This window comes from Microplitis demolitor, chromosome 7 (assembly GCF_026212275.2).
Source record: "Microplitis demolitor isolate Queensland-Clemson2020A chromosome 7, iyMicDemo2.1a, whole genome shotgun sequence".
Classification (NCBI taxonomy): Eukaryota; Metazoa; Arthropoda; class Insecta; order Hymenoptera; family Braconidae; genus Microplitis; species Microplitis demolitor.
The window spans coordinates 6082350-6109648 of record NC_068551.1 but is presented as its reverse complement, the minus strand read 5'-3'; the positions used below and the strand labels follow the sequence as shown (position 1 = coordinate 6109648).

At 27.3% G+C, this 27299-nt stretch overlaps 1 protein-coding gene across 1 annotated transcript in view; it reads left to right on the top strand.

The window, feature by feature from the left end:
- LOC103576100 (voltage-dependent calcium channel type A subunit alpha-1) overlaps positions 1–27299 on the top strand; it is a 165049-nt gene that overhangs the window by 117885 nt on the left and 19865 nt on the right. The window contains exons 15-24 of the mRNA XM_053740947.1: positions 784–1347; positions 1447–1792; positions 4121–4285; positions 16150–16260; positions 17163–17246; positions 23283–23399; positions 24343–24408; positions 25023–25114; positions 25694–26175; positions 26249–26353. Of these exons, the coding sequence (XP_053596922.1) occupies positions 784–1347; positions 1447–1792; positions 4121–4285; positions 16150–16260; positions 17163–17246; positions 23283–23399; positions 24343–24408; positions 25023–25114; positions 25694–26175; positions 26249–26353 (2132 nt within the window). The remainder of the gene's footprint in view (positions 1–783; positions 1348–1446; positions 1793–4120; positions 4286–16149; positions 16261–17162; positions 17247–23282; positions 23400–24342; positions 24409–25022; positions 25115–25693; positions 26176–26248; positions 26354–27299) is intronic.

Below are 27299 nucleotides of genomic sequence, written 5' to 3'. Positions count from 1 at the left end.
TAAAAAATTTGACGTAACCTAAATTTAATCTAACAAACGAACGTTAAAGTAAAAGATGTCCGGCTGAGCGCGATTTTGAAAACAGTCGCTTAATTTAAATTTATAATCTAGTATAAAACAATTTGATACATGATATTTTAATATAATTAGATTCACAAATAATTATTTATTTATAATTTTTTTTTTAGTTAATTTTTTTTTTTATAAAAATTGTAAAAAAACGCATTAATCAGTTAAAGTAAGCGGCTAATGGTACTGAGCGGATATAGGGACTTTTACTTTTTTTTATCACCAAATTTTTGAAATGCCTGAGGTGCCTCATAGTGTCTGGGCAATTTCAGTAGTTTGAAAAGTAGTGGTTTTTTTAAATTATAATACAGAATAAAATAAATATTTATTCATAAATGTATACTGCAAAAAAATTGCGGAGTGAACGTGGAGTAAATCCGGAGTGAATCCCCTCAGAGTGAAATTCACTACAAAGGGAAGTTTAATTAAATATTGAAATTCCAGTTCGGAGTAAATTTCACTCCTAAACAGAGTTTCTTTTAATATTAAAGCTCCGGATCGGAGTGAATGCGGATTTAAAAAATCCCGATTACTCTAAATCACTCCGCTGGAAAAAAAATCCATATGTACTCCGTATTCGGAGTGATTTTTTCTAAAACTCCGGAACTCCGCGTGAATCCGGATTTAAATAAAATCCGTAATCACTCCCGATGTTTTACAGTGTATGTACAGAGCTTGTAATAAATATAAAAAATGATTCTTGTTTTGTTTTAGTATAAGGAGAGGTGCCCATTGGGTCGTTAATCTTCGGTACTTCGATTTTTTCATAATGACCATAATATGTTTGTCAAGTATAGCACTTGCGACAGAGGATCCAGTTGACGAAGACTCGTTAAGAAATACAGTGTTAAATAACTTCGATTATGCTTTCACGGGCGTCTTTACGATAGAGATGATACTCAAGGTCATTGATCTGGGTATTATTCTCCATCCCGGCTCGTATTTACGCGAGTTCTGGAATGTTATGGACGCAGTGGTCGTAATATGTGCCGTTGTATCAATGGGTTTTGATAAAGCGGGTCATTCAGCGGGTCAAAATTTATCAACAATTAAATCATTACGTGTATTACGTGTGTTAAGACCATTAAAAACAATAAAACGTGTGCCGAAACTAAAAGCAGTGTTTGATTGTGTCGTTAACAGTTTAAAAAACGTCATTAACATTCTCATCGTGTATATATTGTTTCAATTTATCTTTGCTGTAATAGCGGTACAATTGTTCAATGGTAAATTTTTCTACTGTAACGACGAGAGCAAACGTACCAAAGAAGACTGCCAGTCAGTATTTTATAATAACTTTCTTAAACTCTGCTGTTAACTATTTTTATTTTGTCTGCCGTTAATTACAACAAAATTTGATTATCATTCTATTTATAGGGGTTCGTATTTTGTCTTCGAGGAAGACTCATTACTGCCGCAATCGAGAAACCGAACATGGCAGCCACAAAGTTTTCATTACGACAATGTAATGGCCGCAATGTTGACCCTATTTGCTGTACAAACTGGTGAAGGTTGGCCGCAAATTCTTCAACATTCAATGGCTGCAACTCACGAGGACGAGGGTCCGATTCACAATTTTCGTATCGAAATGTCCATATTTTACATTGTATACTTCATTGTATTTCCATTTTTCTTCGTTAACATATTCGTCGCTTTGATTATTATTACATTTCAAGAACAGGGTGAGGCTGAGTTACAAGATGGTGAAATAGATAAAAATCAGGTAATTTCGTTTTTTTTATTTTTATCTCTTGCTGACCTAATCATCCTTTAAAAATTATTTTTCATAATACAGTCGACTACCCGTCATAAGCCTCTTCCCCTTAATCGGAAGTTACTGAGGCCCCACTTAACCTCTCTAAAGAGTTTCGTACTAGAGAACCCGTTATAAGCCTCCAGTAAAACTATCAAAATTACAAACTAAGAATACGAAAAAATAGACAAATTAATGATGAAAATTTACTATCTATATTTCTCGGAGAATAATTTAATCATTACTAAGTAAAATATAGTTTATTATTTATGATTGTAATCATGAATTACATTCAAAGCTTCTGTTACAATTTAAAACTTCTATTGAGTATTGAGTTGATCAATCAAATGATTATTTTTATTATTACTGTAATCATACCGTTATCATTATAATTTTTTTCATTAAAATTATTATTAGTGTGAAAAGATAAGTATTTATTTTAGCGCTATAAGCACGAGAAAAATTAGGATAGTGACGTATGTAACAATGCGTAAATATGATGTTTAAAATCATATGAAATAAAACAGACTAATAACGAGTAGTCGAGATCAAAACTAAACGCACGGTAGTGAAAAGACTGAAATTACTAGAAAAATTTCCCTTACGTCTCTTTCATCAGGCTTATGACGAGTAGTCGACTGTATAAGTATCGAAACTTGTAGTTTTAGTGTCTAAACAGTCAGTCGAAACAAACTAATTTCAGTCCAATGCTGCGAAAAAATATTAACAGATGGGTAAATTGCGAATGCCTTTAGTCAACAGACAGATACAAATTTGTATCGACCCTTGAGAAGAAACAAATAATGTTTCTACTTGCTGAAAGTCAGTTTCACTCTGATTCTTGTCATTTGTTCATTAGTAATGTCAAATCACTAATTTTATTTATGTAAATACAAAATTATGATTTCGTGATTAAATTTTATAAAAATAAGTGTAAATGATAGATAGTATTTATTGTTTCTGCTTAATCATGAATTGCAGATCACAATTTACGCTTACGCTAATAGTTGGTTTCAAATTAACTTGTTTCTGACTGGCTGCTGACTCTGAAACTAAGTTCTTATACAAGTAATCATAAAAAATATGTGTAGTGTGTGACCCAGGATGAAACACAATTTCAGACTAAGGGTGATATCTGTCCTCTCTTACGTTTCGAGCAGCCAACTTCTCCCTGGTCTGAAATAGTCTTGTTTCATACCATGTCACATAATATACCATTGAATTCTTTAATTTACTTAACACATTATTAAATATATTTGTTTTTCATCTACAATAATGTAGTAAAAGATTGTTTAGTAGCGAGTACTCCTATACATAGTAAATGGTACTACGTAAACAGTACTGACAACTAAATATTGCAGTAAGCACTGATAGTAGTTGGCATTACTATACATGTGGTTGAGGTTATTCCCAGTTTAAGTTGACAATTCTGTACTCCAACTTGTAGTAACCTCAACTACATCTGCTGTTGTAGCGACTACAATTATTTTCCGTGATACAATAAAACATATTTTATTCAACCCAGGCCTAATTTGCGCGCTTTATGACATCTGCGATGCGAAGACTAAACGGCTGTTTACCGACCGGTGCCAAGAAGTTGAGTAAAATCAAAATAGATGTCCTCGACTTTCACCGGCGTTGTGAAAAGTGAGTGGTGTAATGACATTTCACCACGCGTCTCAAAATTTTTAACTGAGCTCCATCTATTAAACATCGTAAGAACTCGTTGAACGACTTAAAGTTTTTTATCAAAATCCATGTTGAACGGCTAGTACACTAAATATGGTTACTTTAATAGATCGTATGGGGAGTGGGTTATACCACGTGGTTCTGTTGTATTTATTTTGTTAATAAATATTGAAATTAATAATTAAAATATCCGAGTAAACCTTAAATCAATTAAATATGAATTTTGAATTTCATAGCCGATGGTTTGCTGTAATTTTGTGGGTGAACCGTGTCGCTAAACAACCACAGATTTCGCTTCGCAGATTGTCATTAATCACGTAAATCAGGCAATTTTTGAATAAAATATAGTGCCACGTATACGGGCCTACAGCTCGTGCTGAAAACATTGCCCTCGCCACATAACGGCTATCTTAGTATCCTAACTATGCAATATACTATTTTTTCATCTTCGGTCAAAATGAAGCAGCTTAAAAAAAAAAAAAGATGAAAATTTCTTTTTTCCCATATTTTTAACGATAAAATTTCATGAGTAATTATTAGGTCTGCTTGAGATATTTGAAAATTTTAAAAACAATATATTTAAATTAATAAAAAATTATAAATTTTCAGAAATCGTGTATAGATTTTACAATAGGGGCGAGACCTCTCGAAAGATATATGCCGAATAAACGTAATAGTGTAAAGTACAAAATATGGAAAATCGTGGTGTCAACGCCATTCGAATATTTCATCATGATACTCATCGTTTTAAATACACTCCTACTTATGATGAAGGTAAGCCTCGCTTTATTAATTATTAACTAAATTATATCAAATTAATTCATTCATTCTGATCCATCTAGCCTCAATAATACTCCAGTATTATTACTATTTATTATTAATTAATAATAATAAAATATTATCAAAGAACTAAAGTATTAAATTGAAATTTAAATAATTTTTATTTCTTACAATAAGAAAATAAAGTTATTTACATTATTAATATTAATAAATATTTATCTCTAGGCTCAAAACTATGAAAGTAGAAAGAGAAAAAATATTTAATGCAATAAAACAATCAGTTAATTAATGATTTATAATTATAAATTAATGCAATAAATAAATAATTTCTCTTTCCCTTTCAATTCCATCCTCCTAACTCGACTAACAAAACAATCCGGGCCCGTTTTATTCTCCGTAATTATTCAAATAATTCAATTAAAAAATAATCAGAAATAATTCAGCAATGAGAAATTTTTACCTCCCATAAAATTAATTTTAACCAGGATTCGAACCAAAGTACAATTAAACAAAAAATAATTTATGTTTTTTTTTTTTTACCAGAGATTCGTTGTATTTATTTGAATAAATTTTACCAATCTATTTGTACTGCCGTACATATATATTTTATATATGTATATATTTGTTGAGCAGATGAACAATAATAAACCATATCACCTCTCATCTTTTCTTTTTCAATCCCGTTCATCACAAAAAATAAATAAATAAATTTAAAAAAAAATCCTAAATAAATAATTTATACTCCGGCGTATTCGAGTATCGTTTTTTAATTTAATTACCACTGATAAATATAAAATAATTATTTGATTTGATTTAATTTAAATTCAAATTAAATCACTTTCAATCACTTGATCCATATTTCACGTAACGCTAATAAATATTAATATAAATATTCAAACACTTGAACTTATCGTGAAATTGTGCGAACGATGCGAAGCTTATCGCTGATTCATATATTTATTTACTTAGATATCAATATATATTTATATTTATTTTATTTCTAATTTGTGTTATTTTTTAATCGAACCAAATCTTAGATAAAAAAAATTTCTTTCGTGAGCTTTTATTTTTTACAATAATTAAAATTTATTGTTTAATTAATATAATTATTTATATTATTACAACAATCTCTGGCGTTTCTCCTTCACTGATAAATACTTTTCTATATCCAAATGCATGGCTAGCATCGTGCCCTCATTTCAGTCTCTATCTAAAACCGGCACACATTTTATGCAAAAAAAAAATAATTATTATGAATGATACAATAAAATCTCACAATTAAAATAATGAGTAATTTAACAAACCACTTTACACTTTTTATATGCACCGAATAATAATTTTTTTTTATTCATTCACCCAGCACTTTTTTTATATCGCGTTTAAATAATTTGTCTGAACGATAAAAAAAAAATATAATAGAACTTTTATGTATTTTTAATACAACGCCGTTTTTATCAGACAAATTATTTTAGTTTGAATATAAATATGAGAAAAAATGATTATATTTTATTACATATGATCATATCTGCTTATTTATTGTCATATATAATCATATATAATTATTTCAATAAATTAATATCTTCTATTTTTAAATATTCTTATTAACTGATAAAATATATATATGAAGACAAATTTTTTTTTATATAATATCACATAGAATTATATGTCGTCACATATAATTATGCAGAATAATATTTATTCAAAAATATGAATAATGATACTTAAAAAAATACTTATTTTTAAATATGATGTAAATATGGTTATATATGATGATCATATATCGTCATATATGATTGAAAAATAATAGGTAACTCTATATGATGCTATTTGTTCGTAAAAAAATTTCAGAAATTGTATAATGAAATTATTCTCACAAATACCAGACCATATATGATCATATATAATTATATATCGTCATATATGATTATATGTCCTCATATATAATTATATGTTGTCATATAGAATCATATGTCGTCATATAAAGTCATATGTCATCATATATAATTATGTGTCGTCATATAGAATCCTATGTCGTCATATAGAATAATATGTCGTCATATATGATTATATGTCGTCATATCTAACTATATTTCGTCATATATGATTGTATGCCGTCATATAGAGTCATATTTCGTCATATATTATTATACAGTATCATATTTCTTTAAAAATACGAGTAATAATATCATAAAAAAAAACATTTTCTAAATAAGACATATATGGTCACATATATTAATCACATATAATCATACATATCTAAAAAATATAGATAACCTTATATGATGATATTTGTTCATAAAAAATTTGATAGATCGTATTATAAACTTATTCACATTAAATACGATCATATATAATCATATATAATGTGTAGTCATATATAACCATACATAGTCATGTATAATTAAAAAATATTTGTCGTACTTTTTTTTAAATCTGATCAGATAAAGTTATAAGTGTAGTGTTCGATCATGTATGACACTATCTGATATATGATGACAAAATCATTTTTTCTCATCAATTTTTGTTTTTAATGATTTTGAAGTTTTCTTACTAATTTTAAAAATTTCGCACAAATCTCTTGTTGGGTCATGTTGTTATCGTCGGTTTATTTGCCTGACAATGAAAATTGTTATGTGAAAGCGCACATGCACACGCACTAACCTTTTATTGTTCTCTATTATATTATTAATTATTATTATTATCATCATAATATTAATAAACAATATTTATAATATACATATACAATAAGCACAATTTCTATCACGCATCATCACCCACTGATTGAATTTCGTGCAAGAACAATCACCAATCACCTTGGTACGTTTCGAATTATTACACCCGCTTTGCCTCGCTCGCTTCTATCATTAAATAAACGAATAAATAAATATAATAAATCACAAAATTATATATTAATCAAATAAATTAAATATACCCCTCAACTAACTATTATTATTATTATTATTATTATTATTAAATACTCGGAATGCCACGCACTTGAGAATGTTTTTAATATTAATTATATAATTATAATTATTAAATATTATTTTTAATAATTAAATAGTTATAGTGAAATGATAATACGTCGCAAGGTTTATTAGCTTGTTCACGCACGAATTTCACAAAACACTTATTAATTTATAATTATTATTATAAAACACAAAAGCTGCGTGTCGCATGCTGGCTGCTGCAGATAACGAATTTATATATTATATTATCATATTAATTACAGTACATGTACGAATTACACTTTTCGTATTCTTATTAATATTAATATTATTATTATCAACAATAAAAAAATAATAATAATATTAATATTTTTATAAATTCACAATTATATTAATTGAATGTTATACGAATCCTATATTTTTTGCACGGGGCGTTCGCACGGCCATAACGAATACAAATTTATTTTAAAAATTTATAAAAACAAAATTAACTAAAAAAAAAAAAATAATAACAATAAAAAAATATTAAAACTAATTGTTAAATCCTTGTAAAAAAGAAAAGATGAAAAAGAAATTTCCTAAATCCATTCCTTAAGTCCAATTTTAAAAGCGGATTTATTCCTGGAATTGATAAATTATTTTTTATAAATTTATTAATAATTAATAGTATCTTATACATCATGTGGAATCGATATTATACGAGATTTCACTAGATGTTTACAATAGTTTATGTAATGAATGCACGAAGAAAAGCGCCGTTTAATGTCTAAAGTCAGCGTGACGCATTCAGAGTTATGAATATAATTTACTTTATTATTATTAAAAAAGATTTATACTTATGAAATTGTATACTTTGTTTAGTACTATTTGCTTAAAATAACTTAACCCAATAAAAATAGTCATATTTGGTATCATATACACGGAACGAAAATTTCACTAAAATTTACGATGTTAACAGGACTAGACTTTCATTAGAGTTAATTTTTTAATGTCTTATTTGAAAATGTATTATAGTCTTTGCTAAAATTACGATGTTGAATAGTAAAGAATATAACCTACATCGTAATGTTAAAAAAGACTATAGTAAATTTTCAAATAAGACATTCAAAAATTGATGCCTATGAAAGTCTAATCCACGATTACGATGCTAACGTCGTAAATTTACTTCGTAATTTGTTAACGTCATTTAGTTAATAGAGTTGTGTAAAATTATAAAATTCAGCTGACATTGTCATTATGTTACCCTAGCGGATCCGAATGACGGTTAATTACCGTATTGTACTGTAAATTTGCCGGATTTTACGGTAATTTGTGGTAAATTGCGGTAAAATACGGTGATTTACGGTAGAAGACGGCAATTTACTGTGATTTCTGTAATTTTTACTATAATACAGTGAAATACTATACCTTACCGTAAAATTCCGTAATTTCGCAGTAAATTCGCATATTTACGATGGAATACCGCAATTTCATCGAAAAATATTGCAGGTTTGACGTAAAATACCGGAATTTACCGTAAATACAGTAATTTACTACAAAGTACTTTAGCCTACAGCAAAATGCTATATTTGACCGTAAAATACTGCAATTCCCGGTAAAATTCTGTATTTTACCGTAATTTGGATCCGCCGGGGAACATGCATTAATTAAATGCGCATGTGCAGTCTAGAAACTTTGGTCATGTTAATAAGATATTAACACCCATTTCACTCAAATTCAGTGGTTTAATATAAAAATAAGTGTTTTAATATATATTAAACCACTCTTTTGACCAATCAAAAAAAATTGTATTTCGACATAAAATTTTATGAGGCTGACTTAAGCCAGTTAGCGGCGTATTCTTCAGCATGAGTTACATAAAAATTATCTAGTTAAATGAATTAATTGAAACAAAAAAAAAATATATACTTTCGATTAGCAATGTGATTAATAATTTTACAAATATAATATGTTATATAACGAGATCTATAGCTGTTAAATGATATAGCACTCACTATCCTAAGATAATAGTGCAAGTATCACAGTTATAGTTACAATAACACGGACACTTGTATTACACATTAACACTTATTTAGTTTTAGTAATTAAATAGTAGTAGCAGTTAAAAAATTTTTTTTTAATTACAAATGCGTGAAAAGTTTTAATTCCTGTACTATTCAACAAGGAGGATGTCGCACTTTTTTATGAAAAAACGAGTTGTAAAAATATGCGCATGCGCTAAATTTCTTTTCAACGAGAGAAATTTGAACTTTACACGCAGGTTTAGTGAAAAATAGTTTACATACACGGAGAAAAGTAGGACGTGGCTGCCACCCTAGAGTAGCCAATTACACACATGGGTTATAATTTCCTACTTTTCTCTCTATGCTGAGAAAAAAATTATATTTTTATAAATTTTCGATTAAGTCATCGCTTTATATAAAAAGTACCCGGAGAAAAAAGATTTTATATAACTGTATACCGTTATATATAAATTATATACAATAGTATATAGTTTTATATAAGAATCCAAAAAAGAATAATAAAATTATATACAAATATATATATTTGTATACAATTATATTGAATTGTAAATAATTGTATACAAATATATATATGTACACGTATAGATTTGTATACAATTATATAGAATTATATACAAATTATATATAAATTATATACAAAATATATACAATTATATACGATTGTATAAAATCTTTTTTCATCGGCTACTTTTTTGGTCAAAAAAAAAACCTTTTTTTTTTTTTTTATTACATAGAATACTTCTTTATTTCGAGTATTTTTTTTTTATAATGAAGTAATTTCTTGGAAAATTGAAGTAATCACTTTTTCATGTGAAAATTAATTTTTTTTTTTGATTAGGAAACGAAAATGTATTGACTCAAGAAAATTATTTTTTTTCCATAGTCAATTTTTGTTTCTCAGTGTAGGTGTGTTGTTATTAAATTTTATTTCTTTTTAAATTTTGAAATGAAGACAATTTTTTTTTTTCAGTACAATATTCAATAATTTTTGATAAATTAAATTAATTAAATTTTTTAACTGAAACTACTTTACCACATAATATTATTTAAATTAATAATATTAATTTAAGCGCAATTTATTATTTTATCAAAAAAAAAAAAAAATAATTAATAAACAATATTACTATCGGAAATTCATTATTATTATTATTATTAATTATAATAATAATAGTAGTAATAATAACTATTATTATTATTATTATTATTATTATTATTTTAATTATTATAATTACATATACGTACACACAGCCGCACGTTATTAATAAACACAAGAACAAATGTTGTTAAGCAACATTAATTAAAGTAATGTCATAATTTGAATTTATTTAGAGGAAAAAAAAATTTTAAAAAAAGTAGTAATTTTAATGAAACAAAAAATCGCGAAAAACACGTAGGCTTGTATGTCCGTATGTATGTTTGCTGTCTGTCGGCCGTGTGTTTGTCAATGTGTGCATTGCAGTACCACAAGCAAGGCGACGTGTACAAAGCCGTACTAAAGTACATGAACATCTGCTTCACCGGGATGTTCACCATCGAGTGCACTCTGAAGATCGCCGCTTTCGGCGTCAAGGTTAGCTCCCTTCCCCCCAAAAAAATAAATCAAAATAAATAAAATATATTTTGAAAAAAGGAACAAATCCTTTTTTGAAAGAGCTTTTGCTAGCTCAGGCTCGTAGAATTAACTTTGTCGTTGGGTTTTTATTTTTTTTTAATTAAAATTTCTTATGGCAAAGAGTTTTATTTGTATTAAAAAACAACATAATTTTTTAAATTATTTTATAAGTAATTTTTAAAACCCAATGACAATTTTTTTTCTAAAGACTGGTAAGTCTCGCTTCCTTAGAAAATTCCTAGAGCGTTGATTAAAAAAATCGCTGGCTATAATTATTTTTTTTTTATTCAAAAATTTAAATAAATGAGAATTTATCGAGTGACAGTTACAATTGTTTTTCTTTTTTTCAATTAATTAGTTAAGTAAAAAAGAAAAACTATTGAATTTGTCTAATCTCAGTATGCTAGAGCTAAATTAATATAATATATTTAAAGGTAATCCATGACTGTACTGATGCAATCAAGTGTATTACACGAAATTAAAAAAAATTGTAAAGCTTTTAATGATCCTGAAGTTAGATGACGTCTTATAATTATAGGATTTTTTTTAAAGCGGCAAATTATAAAAAAAAAATATTTCAAAAAATTGCACACATAGTTTTTCAAATTTTCTATATGTGCATATTTTAGTTTTTTTTTTTTTTTTTTTTTTGTAATTGACTTGTTGACAAAAAAAAATCGGAAATTGCTAATTGCCTGTTAACTTCAGGATCATAGCTTTTATTGCATATTTAAAATTTTAGATTCCCTTAAATTTTGTTGTAAAAATCATTGGGGTTAACTTAAAAAATAAAGTAAAAGCAAAAATTTAACTATGCTCTAAGGAGCTATAAATTTCAAACTATCGTTTTTATTGCATTTTTTCTTAACTTAAGTTACAAAGAATTTACTGTAAAAAAAAAAGTTACCGTTTCCTGTATTATAAATCTGCAATAAAAGTGCTAAGAAAATATGGGGTAAAATGAGGCCATTTTGTAAAAAAAATTTTTTTTATATATCTGGTAGAAGATGGCGCGAATTCAGTTGTTTCAAAATTGGTTTTGAATGTTAGTATTTTAAATTATTTTTTCAAATGAGGGTAACTTGTGAAAACAAAAATCTGGGGTAAAATAAGCCATTAAAAAAAACTATTTTAATAATTAAATAAATTAATTAATGAAATCAAATTATTTTAATAATTATCAAAATTAACGAATAAAAAAATTTTTTTTTTCAGTTCATTTTATCTCAGTCTGTTTTCATTAAGTTTCTCATAACTCATGAGAGTATTTCAAGTAACAAAGACTCTAAAATAAAAATTTTCAAGTAGCTGCACTTGCCCATACTTAATTTATCCCCTCATGGAAAAAAGCGCAGTGGAAAAATTACAGTTTTCAGTACAAAAACAATGCCTTCGTATTAAGAATGAAGTATTACAGTTTGCACTGTAATAATTGAAACTACTTGTAGTAAAGTAATTACAATTATAGATACCAAATTTACAGTTTCTAATATATTTTAGCTGAATGAAACTTTATTATGAATGAAACGCTATTAAGGACTGGAAAAATTCTTCTGCGATACTGTAATAATTGCTACGGCTCAAAAATAATGTAATTTTTACAGTTTCGAAGTATAGGGACTTGATATTTAAAGCTGTAATTTTCCTACACAGAAAAAAACGTTGTCTTGAATCAAGAAAGTATTTTAGAAAACAAACGTTTTTGGGATCTAAGTCAAGATTTTCTAGAGCCAAGAGAATTTGTCTTGAGAAAAGACTTTTTTGAGAAAATTTAGGTTTTCAAAATAATTTTTGAATCAAGAATTTACTTTCAGTCGAAAATTTTTCTTTCTGTGCACTATTTTTCCATGCTTTCCTGTCACCCTAAAAAATAGTGTCTTATCATACCTCGTTTACTATCTTTATGGTTTTTCACTTTACCCTGTCTCTTTATATATTAAAAAAAAATAATACACTTGATTGTAAAATAAACAAAACAAATCTTAAATTAAATCTCACAACAAAGCAGTCAACAAACTCAACACCACCGTCGACTGAACACAAAAATAAAACAATTATTTTATTAAAATCTCAGGCTCAATATACTCAAATTACTCCTCTTTACATACAACTCAATAAATTCAATAGGCAAAAATAAAATAAAAAAATATTTAAAAATAAATAAATAAATCACAAACTCACGCCCCTGCATGTAATGGCTGCATTTAATGAGCACGCGTTACACTGCATGTCTTTGATCCTCGCATGGCAAACGCATAAGTATACATATTAATATATTTATTTATACAACAATATATATTTACTAACACGATCATTTTGACTTGCGTATGGACTGAATTAACCACAATAATAATTGTCAGTTGTGAAAGATGTTAATTGTTAAATCCTTTCACTTGATGTGTTCGCATGATATATATATATCACTTGTCATAAATATAATTAAAAAATAAAACGTGTTAAGAATAAACGTTGCATCTGTATGTCGGTACCCTGACACAAACCAAATAAATAAATATTTAATTTATTTATTAATATTAACATTAATTATAATTGCTAAGTATTATAAATTATTTCATTATTATTTATAATTATAAATTTTTTTTTTATGTTGATCAAATTCTTTTCTACTAGGGATTGAATTTAAATATTTGCTAGTCATTAGACGCGACTCCTATTAATTTCCTCTAATCATCAAATCGCCTCGATAACTAAATAGTCTTTGGTAATAGAGTAAACCCTATCAGTAGAATATTTAAAATATGTAAAAAAAAATGTGTAGTTGAATTTACCACAATCGGGGATACATGTACTATACCGACTAGTAATATGTAGGATGACTACACACTTAGTAATGACTACTGGCCTATTGTGGTACATAAACTGTAGTAACATTTACTACTGTCGTTGGTTAAAACAACTCCTTGGTAAATTATAGCTGTGGTTCTTACTACTCCACATCATAGTTCTCGTGTAAAAAAATTTTTATCCATAATGAATTTAGACTTTCATCATGAATTTCTTGCAATTTATCGTCTAATAAATCCGCACCAATTCTAAAAGTAATTTATTACGTCTTTGAACTGGACTTGGAATGACTTCAATAAAAATTTTAATGAATTTTTACTATATTAAACATTGTTTCATTGAATATTTAATTTTTGGTGATATAAAATACAAACACCTAATTTTGAAGGTTATAATTACAGTTATAATTCAAACATTTAACCCTTCAGCAGAAGTAAAACATTACCCGCGTGATGAGAAAAAACTCACACTTCGGCACATCGTAAATTTTAAGTTAAATAAAACAAAAACATTATACACTTTCCCAATAATGACGTAATCATAATTTATTTGAATATTTCATTTGTTTTTATTTTTTAATGTTCGATAATGTACTTTTTTTTAATTTTGTATGTAATGACAGATGTAACGGCTGAAAAAAATGGCGGTGATTGCCGAAAAGATTCGGAACTGTCCGAACTGAGCCGAACCGTATTCATTTTTATGTCTTACTTTACTCACGTGATGAGAAAAAGTCTCGGCTTTTTTAAATAAATCTTTTTAAAGTATTTTTTATATTGGAAATAATTTTGAAATTTCATAATCATAAAAAGCATAAAATTTTATGAATAAAAAACAAATTTCTCTAGGTCATTTCATTTGAAATTACTTAGAAAAAAATATTTTAAGTCAAATGTGAGAAAGAAATTCATATCGCGGGTGCTGAAGGGTTAGAAATGTAATAATGATAACTACACGGAAAGAACATTATGAGAATGGTTCCTATAATTTTGTGAAATTTCATCCTATACCAGTATAGGAATGACGACCATAAATTATGGGAGCACTTCCTATAATTATGGGTAACATACCTAGGAATAGTTCCTATAATTATGGGAATGATACTCATACCATTATGGGAATGGTTCCTATAATTTATAGGAATACTTCCTATAATTTATAGGAATACTTCCTATAGTTTATAGGAATCCTTCCTATAGTTTATAGGAATCCTTCCTATAGTTTATAGGAATACTTCCTATACTATTATGGGAACCGTTCCTATAATATTATGGGAATTATTCCCATAATATATAGGAACGATTCCTATAATATTATAGGAGCCATTCCTATAATATTATAGGAACGGTTCCCATAATATTATAGGAATGGTTCCCATACTATCATGAAAATATTAATTCAAAGAAAAGTGTGAAAATTACTTCTACACGGAAAGAAAATTAAAGGAAGTATTCCTATGTATTATGGGAATGGTTCCCATAATGGTATAGGAATTGTACCCATACTATTATAGGAATGGTTCCCATACTATCATGAAAATATTAATTCAAAGAAAAGTGTGAAAATTACTTCTACACGGAAAGAAAATTAAAGGAAGTATTCCTATGTATTATGGGAATGGTTCCCATAATGGTATAGGAATTGTACCCATACTATTATAGGAATGGTTCCTATATATTATAGGAACCATCCTTATACCATTAATGGAACTATTCTCATAATATTATAGGAATGGTTCCCATAATGGTATAGGGATGGTTCCTTTAATATATAGGAGCCATTCCTATAATAGTATCGGTACAATTCCTATACCATTATGGGAACCATTTCTATAATACATAGGAATACTTCCTATAATTTTCTTTCCGTGTACAATGGTGGAGCTAGTACAACCACACAGTGAGGTAAAAAAGTTTAGGGTGGCGCTGTTGTTTTCGTTTGTCAGCCATCTTACTCCACATTGGAGTAGATTGCATAAATTATATAATATTGTGTACTCCTAAAATAGTAATACCAACAAATTCTTATAAAATTATGTAGTTAAAGAAACCACAGGATGAGTTTTCCATACTACAGTTAGTAGTTACTGAGTCTACAAATTTTTACCCTAGTCGAATAGTAAATAGAACAATTACAGTAGAGATTAATCTTATACAATGTAATTTAGGCTAGTCCATCTATCGAAACAATCACTACAAAATATAGTTCAATTGCTACTAGTTTAGTGTGGTAAATTTAACTCCAGCATTTTTTTAAGTAATATTAAAAATAAAATAATGGGATGAGAAAAGCGTACGGGCTCGGAGAAGAACTCAAGGACCACTATATATATAATTTAAATAAAAATTAATTATTAAAGACAACTAACAATTAACGACTAATAAATAAATAAAAAAAAAATGAGCACAAAAAAACTCAAGCCTTACAGTGATTATTTGGATATGCTACGGCTATGTTGGATATATTTTATAGTATCACGAGGCGCCTCCGGTTCTCTTGGACAGCTTGACCATTGTGAACATAGTCGTCACTCTTCTTTTCTTCATTGAGTGCATCCTTAAAATCATCGCCTTTGGATGCAAGGTACAACAAACAATAAAGACTAATCACTAACTCACTCTACACTTAAAAAAAAAACTAAGTATCAACAATTATAACTAAAAAAATATAAACAAATATCGTCATCAATGGATCTAAGTGCAGAAGATGCAACCAAGAAGGACACGTTCTACAAAGTTGTCTTATTAAAAAAAAAAAAATTTGTATATAAACGGAAATTCGGGACTCCAGTCATTTGTGTCTTTCTCACTTTCTCTGTAGATCTGTCTAAATAAATTTAGTACTTGCAATTAATATAAATAATAATATTATTATTATTATTATAATTGTATACGAACCCGAAATATAATTATATTTCTTTCTACTAGTTGCTTGCTATCACTGGCATGCTCCTGTAGATTTTTTACATTAGAGAGATCCTATTATACTTATTAACAATTCATTTATATATATGTATATGTGTGTACATATATATAAACTGACGAAGAAATAAAAAAAATTAGGGAAACACAAACATTTTATTAGGATACACAATAAAATATTTTATTATGTACATAATAAAAAAAATTTTTTAACCACACCGACACACATGATGCACACATATTAATAAAAAAAGCACACGCACAAGTCAACACGATCAATACTCGTGTCAATAAGTCTATTTAATAATAATTATTATTTTACTTATTAATTATTGTTTTAATTGCTATTTATAAATTTGCGCAATTAGAGCTATAGTGCATTTACTTGTGCTTTTTTTTAAGTCTAATTGTAAATGCACTTGGTTGTTTTACTTTACTTAATGTTATAAAATATTTTTTAAAATTACTCATAGATTAAATCTATTGCTCAAGTGCATTTACAATTTTTAATATTAATAATGTGATGAAATATTTATTAATATATACTTTATTTTGAACAAACAGAATTTCTTCAAAGATCCGTGGAATATATTCGACTTAATTACCGTCATTGGAAGTATCGTGGACGCTCTTGTTGTGGAATTCGGGGTATGTAAAAAAATTATTGTATAGTAATAATAAGTAATTAATGCGTCGCAATTAGAATTCTGCTATAAGCGATCCTGCTAAAATAAAACTACACACTCAAATTATACCACAGCATTCCTAACTCAAAAAAACTATCCACACTCACAATTACTCCTAATCAAAAATTATACTACACACAATCATTGTCAAAAACAAACAACACAAGTAAAAAAAACTCCACCAATAGTTCGGGTGTCCAGTTTCAAAACTGCGTATAAAAAATTTTATTTTGCATTTGTCACACTACACTAAACAACAAAATATTTTTAACAAGACAATATTTATTGATGATCAATGATCATTAATAAAATATATTTTTGTCTCAAGAATTTGTCGATATTATTCAAAAATTTTTTTTTTAGTTGAAAATAATTTTATTTTTATGAAAAATTTTTTGTTCGTTTATTTATTTTAATTGAAAAAAATAAGTATCAACTTTCTTCTAGTAAAAAATATTTTTTTTTTATCAAAATATCTTTTATTAATTGACTTTTATCGAAAAATAGATTTCTTATGGAAATCGAACTATTGTAATGGGTCGTATGATGCTACTGTTGGAAAATCTTGCTAAATTATATCTTATTTCATTGAGTAGTGTTGAAATATAGATGTTGGAACGAAAGCATATATACACAGAAAGGATTTCTTGGCACATGATTTCTTGTCCGCCTCAAAAAATGTTTTTTTGCCATAAATAAATTTTTTATTCCAATTTATAATGCGAAAAATTACTTGGGACGAGTAAAAATTCTTTGCGCCAAGAAATCTTTTTTTTTATGTGTATGTAAGTATAATATCTTGGCACAATAAAACCGGCTAATTTTTTTTTTAATTCTTATATTTTTTATTTTAAAAATTTAAAAAATTCTCGAGTGACCTCTAAAAATTGATGAGTCACAATTATTTTTTAAATATACGAAAAAAAGAGCAGTTGAAAAATTGAAGTCATATTTGTATTTATTACAGTTTCTTATAGTAGTAAAGCGCTGCGACTCTGAAACTGTAAAAATTACATTTTTATTCCAGGCACAACAAATATTACAGTTTCAAACTCGATATTGTCCAGCTCTTTATAGTAAACAGATTTTATAATTTTAAATTTTATTCTAAAATTAGTTAAAATTACATTTTCTACCGTTAATATTACTATTCTGTATAGTAGTGTTCTTCTTAAGATATAGAATTTAAAAATTACAGTGTGAGCTGTGATTTTTCTCAGATCATTCATCATTCTCGATAATCGATAACTCACAGTGTAATTTTTATGTTATAAATAAATAAGAGGTATAATTTCAGAAAGCAAAAAAAACATAACCAATAAATCTTAATTTTTACAATTTCGCCCATCAACTATTAATTTTTAATTAAAGCAACATTTCAAAATAAAAAGCAAATAATGCTTTAAATATTTATTTAACTAAAATTACATTTTAAACCGTAAAATTTACCGCTTAAAATTGGTTTAATTTTATTACTACAACAAATTTCTAAAATTACAGTTTAAGCTTTAATGTTTAAAGATTTTTGCCCCGAAGGCCTGTTTTCACTGTACAAACTGTAATTTTTAAACTGCTCTTTTTTCCGTGTAGATTTTTAAAATTCGTAAAACTGCAAAAGTTTCATAACAAATTGAAGGGAAAAAAAATTTAGAAGTCGGTATTTCTTCATCGGTCCAATGTATAAATATATATTGCGTAAAATTTTTCCTGATAAAGTGGAATTCCTGCTACAAAGTATTTTTGAGTAAAAATGCTACTGTTTGGACAATAGACTCAATGAATATAAATAAATTCAATGAAATTCGGCATAGGCTCGTACAGTATCTGACGTGGTATCGAATCAGTGTGGATTCGATTCCCAATTCAGTCTATCCGAATATTTTTCCAAATTTATTTATAAACTATTGATTGAGAAGATAGTTTTTTTGTCCCTGCCAAATCCTCTTCTATTATAATTTTCCTTACAGAGTGTGAAATGCTTTACGTAAAATTTCCGCTGATAATGAGCAATTCCTGCTACAAAGCTCTTTTAAGTATGTATATATATCCCTGTGTATATAAATATATATACATAGGATATAACGCGCCAGTCAGGTATATTGTACACACAATTAACCAATCTATTAAAATTTCTTACACTTATTTTTTTGAAGCAATACATATTCAAGTCTGCAGATCCGTCTGATCCAGAGGTAAGTTTACACACAGTTGGCATTCAAATTTTTCTGTTATTTCAGAAAAACTAATATGTTATCAAATTACTTTAAAAGAACTGTAAAATAAAAGAGCGATAGCTTTATTCTGTTAAATGCATCCCAAAGTTCATGCGATTTTATTTAATTTTCATAATTTAACGCCGATGATTATTTTTGCCACCTTTATTATGGATATGAAAATTTGAAAAAACAAAAAAAAATTGACCGCCGCCGCTTTACAGTTATCTTCTGATAACTTCTAATAAAAACCTTGTAATAATTTAATTTCATTAACTATATTTATTTCTATAAAGAATTAATGAACTTGTTTGTAAATGCAGAGTATAGTTGACTAACAGATATCAATTACCAGGCCAGCCTACAAAGGCACAAACAAAAAAAAAAAAAAAATGCTTAATGCTTCGATCTAAAAACAAAAAAAAATTAATTCATATTTTAAATTCACAGTCGGATTCCATTGACTCGGACGCTTCGTTTACAGAGAAGCGGAAATTTTTTTTTGAATTTCCGAGTTAACGGATGCCCCTTTTCCCTCAAAAAGTAAACTACATGCATGCGCTCTTACATCACATACATGATGAATATATGAATATACATAAACATATACAAATGTATAACACTGGGTAGGAAACAGCGTAGCTCGTAGTGGGAGTCAAGATTGAAGAGAAATTCCGAGATAATGGAGTTCGACTGTAGTTCAAAATTTCATTAAAGTTAGAACTTATTCATGAATTATCGATAAATGAGCTTTAAATTACATTTGCATTTGATAATTTGCCCAACAAACCCATGGGAAATAGATCATAGACATGTGATCTATATCGCGTTACTAAAACCAAAAGGGCGTATCTCAAAATATACGCCCTTTTGGTTCTGCAGAACCAAAAGGGCGTATAAAATTTTTTTTTTTGCTCCAATCAATGTAAAAATATTGAAAACATTAAAATCTATGGAAAAAACGAAAAAAAAAATTTTTTTGTTTTATGCCCTTTTGGTTTTAAGCAAAAATTTTTTTAAAGTCATAAGGGCGTATCCTATTTTCTCGGTTTATTATTAATTATAGGTCAGAGTAAGAAAAAAAATTACAAGGGTAATAAAAATTATCACTCCACAACTTAATTTATCTGAACAAATATTTATTTAAATAAAAAACCAAATTTCTTTATTTAATTTTGATCGAATCTTAAGTTTGTCACAATTTTTTAAATTCAACAATTGATGTAAAAAATATGTATCATTCGAGAACGAAAAAAATTCATCTAAAAAATTCTAAATTCTATGAGTGCTGTGAAATTAAATTTAATCAAATTAAAAAATGCACATTCAGATTGTTCAATTTTTCAAAGGTGCATTTTTTCATTTTTCAATCAAGGTTTCATTTTCTGTTTCTTGTTTTTTTTTTCTTTTTATTTTCAAAAATCAATTGCCGCTGTTCTTGAGAATTGTTATGGTTCTAGAATACCAATATATCAAAGCAAGTTTAATGACCTAAATCATTTTTGTGCATCAGGCACCGCCCCACAAAAATATTATCAATATTATTAAAGATTAATTTTCAGCGATGGTAATAGTTTATAAATTTTTTTATTATTGTCAAGTTATGTTCTAAAAAAAAAAAAAAAAAATTTTTTTTATACTCTTAGGTACAGATGATCCTGAAGATGGAGACGTTATAGGACTAATACCCTAATGAATTTATTTTTTCTCTATTTTTTATTTGTTTTTTCGTTTAAATAAATTTTTGTTCATATAAATTAAATTGTGGAGTGATAATTTTTATTACCCTGGCAATTTTTTTTCTTACTCTTATCTATAATTGATAATAAATCGAAAAAACAGGATACGCCCTTATGATTTTAAAAAAATTTTTTCTTAAAACCAAAAAGGCGTAAAACGAAAAAAAAAAAATTTCTTTCGTTTTTTCAATAGATTTTAATGTTGTCAACATTTTTACATTGATTGGAGCAAAAAAGTTTTTTTATACGCCCTTTTGGTTCTGCAGAACCAAAAGGACGTATATTTTGAGATACGCCCTTATGGTTTTAGTAACGCGATATACGCTTCATTTTTAGAACATATCTGATTCTTCATGCGAACGAAATCGGTAGCCGCTACCGATTATTTTTCGGTAACTACTACTGATTATTTCGGTGACAGTTACTGAAATAATCAGTAACCGCTACCGATTAATTTTCGGTAACAGCTACTGATAATTTCGGTAGCAGTTACCGATTTTTTCCGGTAGCTGCTACTGATTTCAATTGATAACGGCTACCGAAACAATCGGTGGTAGCTACCGAAAAATAATCGGTAGCGGCTACTGATTATTCTTTTCAAAGCAATACTGATTTTTAGTCTGTTGTCTTTTTTTTTATAAGATGATTTAAAAAAAAAATCCTGAAATTGGTTGACGCTGCGAGCCAGCCCAGAAACTTTTCGCTATCTTTGAGCTCAAAGAGTTCTAATATACTATTAAATATGTATATATGAGCTTTTCTAGCTCAAAAATAGCTTACTAAATTTTTTTATACTTCTACTTTTGGAATATCTGGTAAGCCATTAAAAAAATTTTAATATTCGACGAAATTTTGAGCTTGAAAAATTTAATTAAAATTTTTTTCGTACGATATTTCTCAAACTAATTGACCGATTCATATTGTATGTGATTTTCAGTAATCGAAATAAATTAGATTTTTGAGACTTGAATCTGATTAGATTTTGACCGATATGACCGATTAATTTCAAAATCTCATCATTTTTAAGTCTAAAGATATCGTATGAAAAAAATTATTTTACACACATAAACACATACACACACAGAACACACACGGACACACACTGGTGCCCATCTAAAAATGGTCTGGAATGATTCCATGAACTTTGAAATTTCAACATCTGTTAGAAACTCGAGTTCTAAAAATCAGATCGAAACCAATAGCTTCCTTTTTTTGAAAATTGAAAATTTTCATAACAGGAAGTTAAAATTTAGAATAGAGAAGTTGCATGTTTTGTAGTTAAAATTTTTTTTGAAAATTTAATGGAAGTTGTTAAGAGATGAAAAAATATCCATGTTTACCCTATTAAAACCACAACAAAAAGAAAATACAAGAATTTAACGTGACTTTCATTCGTTTCAGCTCCATGTAATGACGTCACAGCCAATTATGTTATTTTGTTCGCGCCAAAATTTATTAATTTTTTTATAATTAATTTATAAAAAAATAAAAATTTTGACTTAAAAAAAATGATTAAAATGTACTTTTGAAAAGATATTCTTTCATCTATAAATAAACTTGAGATGATAAAAAATAAAAGCAACTTCTCTATTGGATGTTTCGGGATTTTAAAATAAATCTGGCAAATTGTTACGATGACTAACTTGATACAGTTTAATTTTAAATATTCCAAAATTTCTCTCACACAAATTAAATTGACACCGTGTTTAATTCTCAATTATAAATTTTAATTTTAATTACTTTATATTTATAATTATGGGCTCGCTTATCGCAGTTAAAATTAACATTAAATGTTTTTGAATTTTTCACGTAATTTTCTGTAGCTTCGTTCTTGCATCAAGTTAATTAATAATTATTAAATTATAAATTTTTCAAATATTATTACTAAAAATAAAATAAAGTATAAAAATTAACATTGATGATTAATATTTAATTTAATAGTTACATTAATGATAATAAGATGCACGTACGAAGTTTTGTTGTTATACTAGAAAGAAATAATTATTTTGCTTTTTTAAAAAGTGTAATTTTCTTTGTCTCCTACAGGAAAATTTCATCAACGTCGGGTGTCTTAGGCTCTTTCGTGCTGCTAGACTGATTAAATTACTCAGACAAGGATATACAATACGAATTTTACTTTGGACTTTCGTACAATCCTTTAAGGTACTTTATTTATTCATTTACTACACAGTAAAAAAGGATTCGTCAAAATTGACACTTTCGTGTGTAAAACGATCGATTGACACTTATTTATATGCTATTTCAACGTTCGTCGTTTGTTTTGAAAAAGTTACACTCGTGTATGTTAAAAGTAACACGTCATGAGTGTCAAAATTTTCGAAAACGTAACCTTCAGTTTTAACACACTCATATGTTATTTGCAACACTTGAAGAGTGTTGAATTTGACATACGCTTTTGTGTTACTTGGACACTTCTCAAAAGTATTTTTTACATTATGTGGTGTAAAGTTAAAATCAATGAAACAACTGTAGATAATTGATTCTTCAGCAGTGAAATATTAAAAATAACGATAATATTAGTAAAAATAATAAAAAAATAATAATTATAATAATAAAAATAATAATATCATGTATTGTTCAATATATGTACATACAATCATTTATTATTATTTTTTTAAAATGTTCTTAAAATTAATCCAATAAAATTATAAAATGAAATGAATAATAAAAAATGCCAGCCGATCATTACAATAGTGTGGTTACACGATGGGTAGCACGTTCCCCCCAGAAAAACAACCGAGGCAATAGTTTTAACTTTTTACTTGAAATTATCCGGAATTCTTTCGTGTCGGTCGAGATTATTTTTAACATATTTTGTGTGTTGATTTCATAGTAACATATAAAAAGTGTTACTTTCGTATAAAATAACATTTTTGTGTGTTAAAAAATCAATCGATTGACAGTTGAAACAAGATAAATATTGTATGTTAAATTGACACACAAAAGTGTTGAAAATTCAACACTCAGAATTTTAACATACGCTTGTTTTTACACTTTGACGATTCGTTTTTTACTGTGTATTTAATTATTTGTTTTTATTACTTAATGGTAATTATTATTAATACTATTATTAATTGACTTTCAGGCATTGCCTTACGTATGTCTACTTATAGCGATGCTTTTCTTCATTTATGCAATTATCGGAATGCAGGTAATGTTTATAATAAATATTTTTTTAAATAATTAATACTCATAATATTTAAAAAATAGTATCTTATACATCTTGGGAAATTGGTATTCTACTCGACGTTACTAGATGTGTACAAAAGTTTATATAATAAATTTATGACTTCCCGGGATTAGTATAAAAATCATAAATGACACCCTTAATAAACAAGAAATACTGATACTTAAATTAATTAAGCAGCAGATTGATATTTATTTAATTGAATTATTTATTGAGAAATTAAATAAACTATTGTCAGGTATTTGGAAATATATCAAATGATCCAGAGACAGCAATAGAAAGTCACAATAATTTTCAATCATTCACCGGTAGTCTCATGTTACTTTTTCGGTGAGTCGAGCAAGCGACATTCGTAATAATTATTTAACATCATCGGCCAGTAAGCTGCTCGACGCTCATACAATATCAATAAATAATATTAAATTATTATAATACCCAACAATTATAATTAGAACGCTAGAGCTAGAATCAGTAATTAATTATCGATAACCCTGGTATTTAATTATCCATTTATCTCCTATTTAATATGTCAAAGTAATAGCTATTATTTGTTTTTTGTTTTGTTTTGCTTGTATTAGGTTTTTGGAAATATTGCGTTGGATCCCGATACCTCGATATATGAACACAATAACTTTCAAAGTTTTATACAAAGTCTAATGTTACTATTTCGGTGAGTTTTTTAATTTAAACCTGCTTTTAAATTGTATTACAGTACATGTATTTTAGTTATTGATATATTTATATTTTTTAATAGTATATTGTGTAACAAGGGATGAAACAAGACGATTTTAGACTGCAGGTGTTGGCTGCCCGAGCGCTGATATTACCCGCAGTCTGAAATCGTGTTTAATTCTATGTCACATACTAACTTTTTACGATTACCTGCATTGGAACTCAAAGTTTCAGTGTCAACAGCCAGTCAGAAACAAGTTAATTTAAAACCAATGGTGTGATCAACTATTAGCGTAAGCGTAAATTGTGATTTGCAATTTATAATTAAGCAGAAACTAATAAATACTATTTAGTATCAAAGCTGAAATCAAGAGTGAAGCTGACTTTCAGTGAGAAAAGACAGTATTTGTTTCTGCCCGTTGACTGAAGGCATCGCAATTTACGTCTTCGCTAATATTTGTCCGCAGCATCGAGTTGAAATCAGCTTGGTCCGAATGGTTGTACAGACACTTAAACTTAAAGCTTCAATGCTGGTATCATGAAAAAGTATTTAATAACCGTATTGATGTGTTAATAGGTGTGCGACGGGTGAATCGTGGCCAAGCATTATGTTATCATGTATAAAAGAACGCAAATGTGATCCAAGAGCTAAACCATCACCCGAAGGATGCGGTTCAAATTTAGCTTACGCTTATTTTGTATCTTTTATATTTTTCTGTTCATTTCTGATGCTTAATCTCTTTGTCGCTGTTATTATGGACAACTTCGACTACCTCACTCGCGACTCATCGATTCTCGGTGCCCATCATCTCGACGAGTTTGTGAGAATATGGGCTGAATATGATCCAAATGCAACTGGTAGGATCCATTTCACTGAAATGTATGATATGTTAAAAAATATGGATCCACCCCTTGGATTTGGTAATAAATGTCCAAATAGACTTGCCTATAAAAAACTCATCAGGATGAATATGCCTGTTGATGATGAGTGTAAAGTCGCCTTTACAACGACACTCTTTGCCTTGATTAGAGAAAATCTCAGTATCAAAATGAGAGTCGGTAAGTTATTTACTGTTTGCTTCTGATTATTGATTTGAAAGATTACATTTTTTTAATAATATTTACATTGCAGCTGAAGAGATGGACCAAGCAGATGAAGAATTGAAAGATACTATTAGAGCTATTTGGCCATTGCAAGCTAAAAGGATGTTGGACCTTTTGATACCTAGGAAAGAAGGTAAATAATATTACATTTATTTATCATATAAATTACTTCATTATTTTCTCTGTACCAGTTTCTGATTCTTTTGACTTCTTATATTTTTTTAAATGTTATATTTATATATAAATCATACTGGAAATGCTAATAATGTTTCTGCTTTTGTCAATAAGAATTATAAATTACACTTGACATATAGTTTATTCGTTATCAAAGAACTTGTTTCTTTTATTTATAATTTTGAATTTTAAAATGGGGATAAGACAGTGAATATTAATTTTTATTATAATAATAGCACAATTGTAAATAAATATAAATGTCATGAATAAATAGAAAAAAAATTAGACTACTGGAAATTTTTTTCTATGTGACTCATTCTAAAATTCAAAATTTTTATCGATTGAAAAAAAAAGAAACTGGACCATTTACTAAAATAATAATTTTTTACTTCTAATGAACTAATTCTTTATATTTATAATTTTATCTTCTCTTCTGCATGACATTCAAAAATAATAACTGATCTTGGTAATTTAATTTTTGTTATTTACTTTAGTTATTTAGAATTATAATTATTTATTTTTCCTCTTTCTATAACATCGTTAATCTATTAATAATTCTATTGCGTTACTAATTCCAAAAAGACATATTTTTTATGCGCTCTTTTTGCTTAAAGAAACTCTAAAGCCAAAAAATGTTATAATTTTTTTTTTCCATTACCACTCGTTTTGTAGACCTATTTTAAGGTAAAAGCCCCTATACCTGCTCACTTTTCATTGGAGTGAGATTGAATCACTCAATATAAATTAATAAATAAAATCAAAAACCATATTTTTTTTTTATAGTTATTTTTTGAAGTTTCAAGTATTAGAATAAAATTTTAGTTTTAAGAATAATCTTGATAATTAATTATTATTAATTTTTGAAATAAGGTCCTTGAATGTACCCATAGTCGTTCACTAAAAGT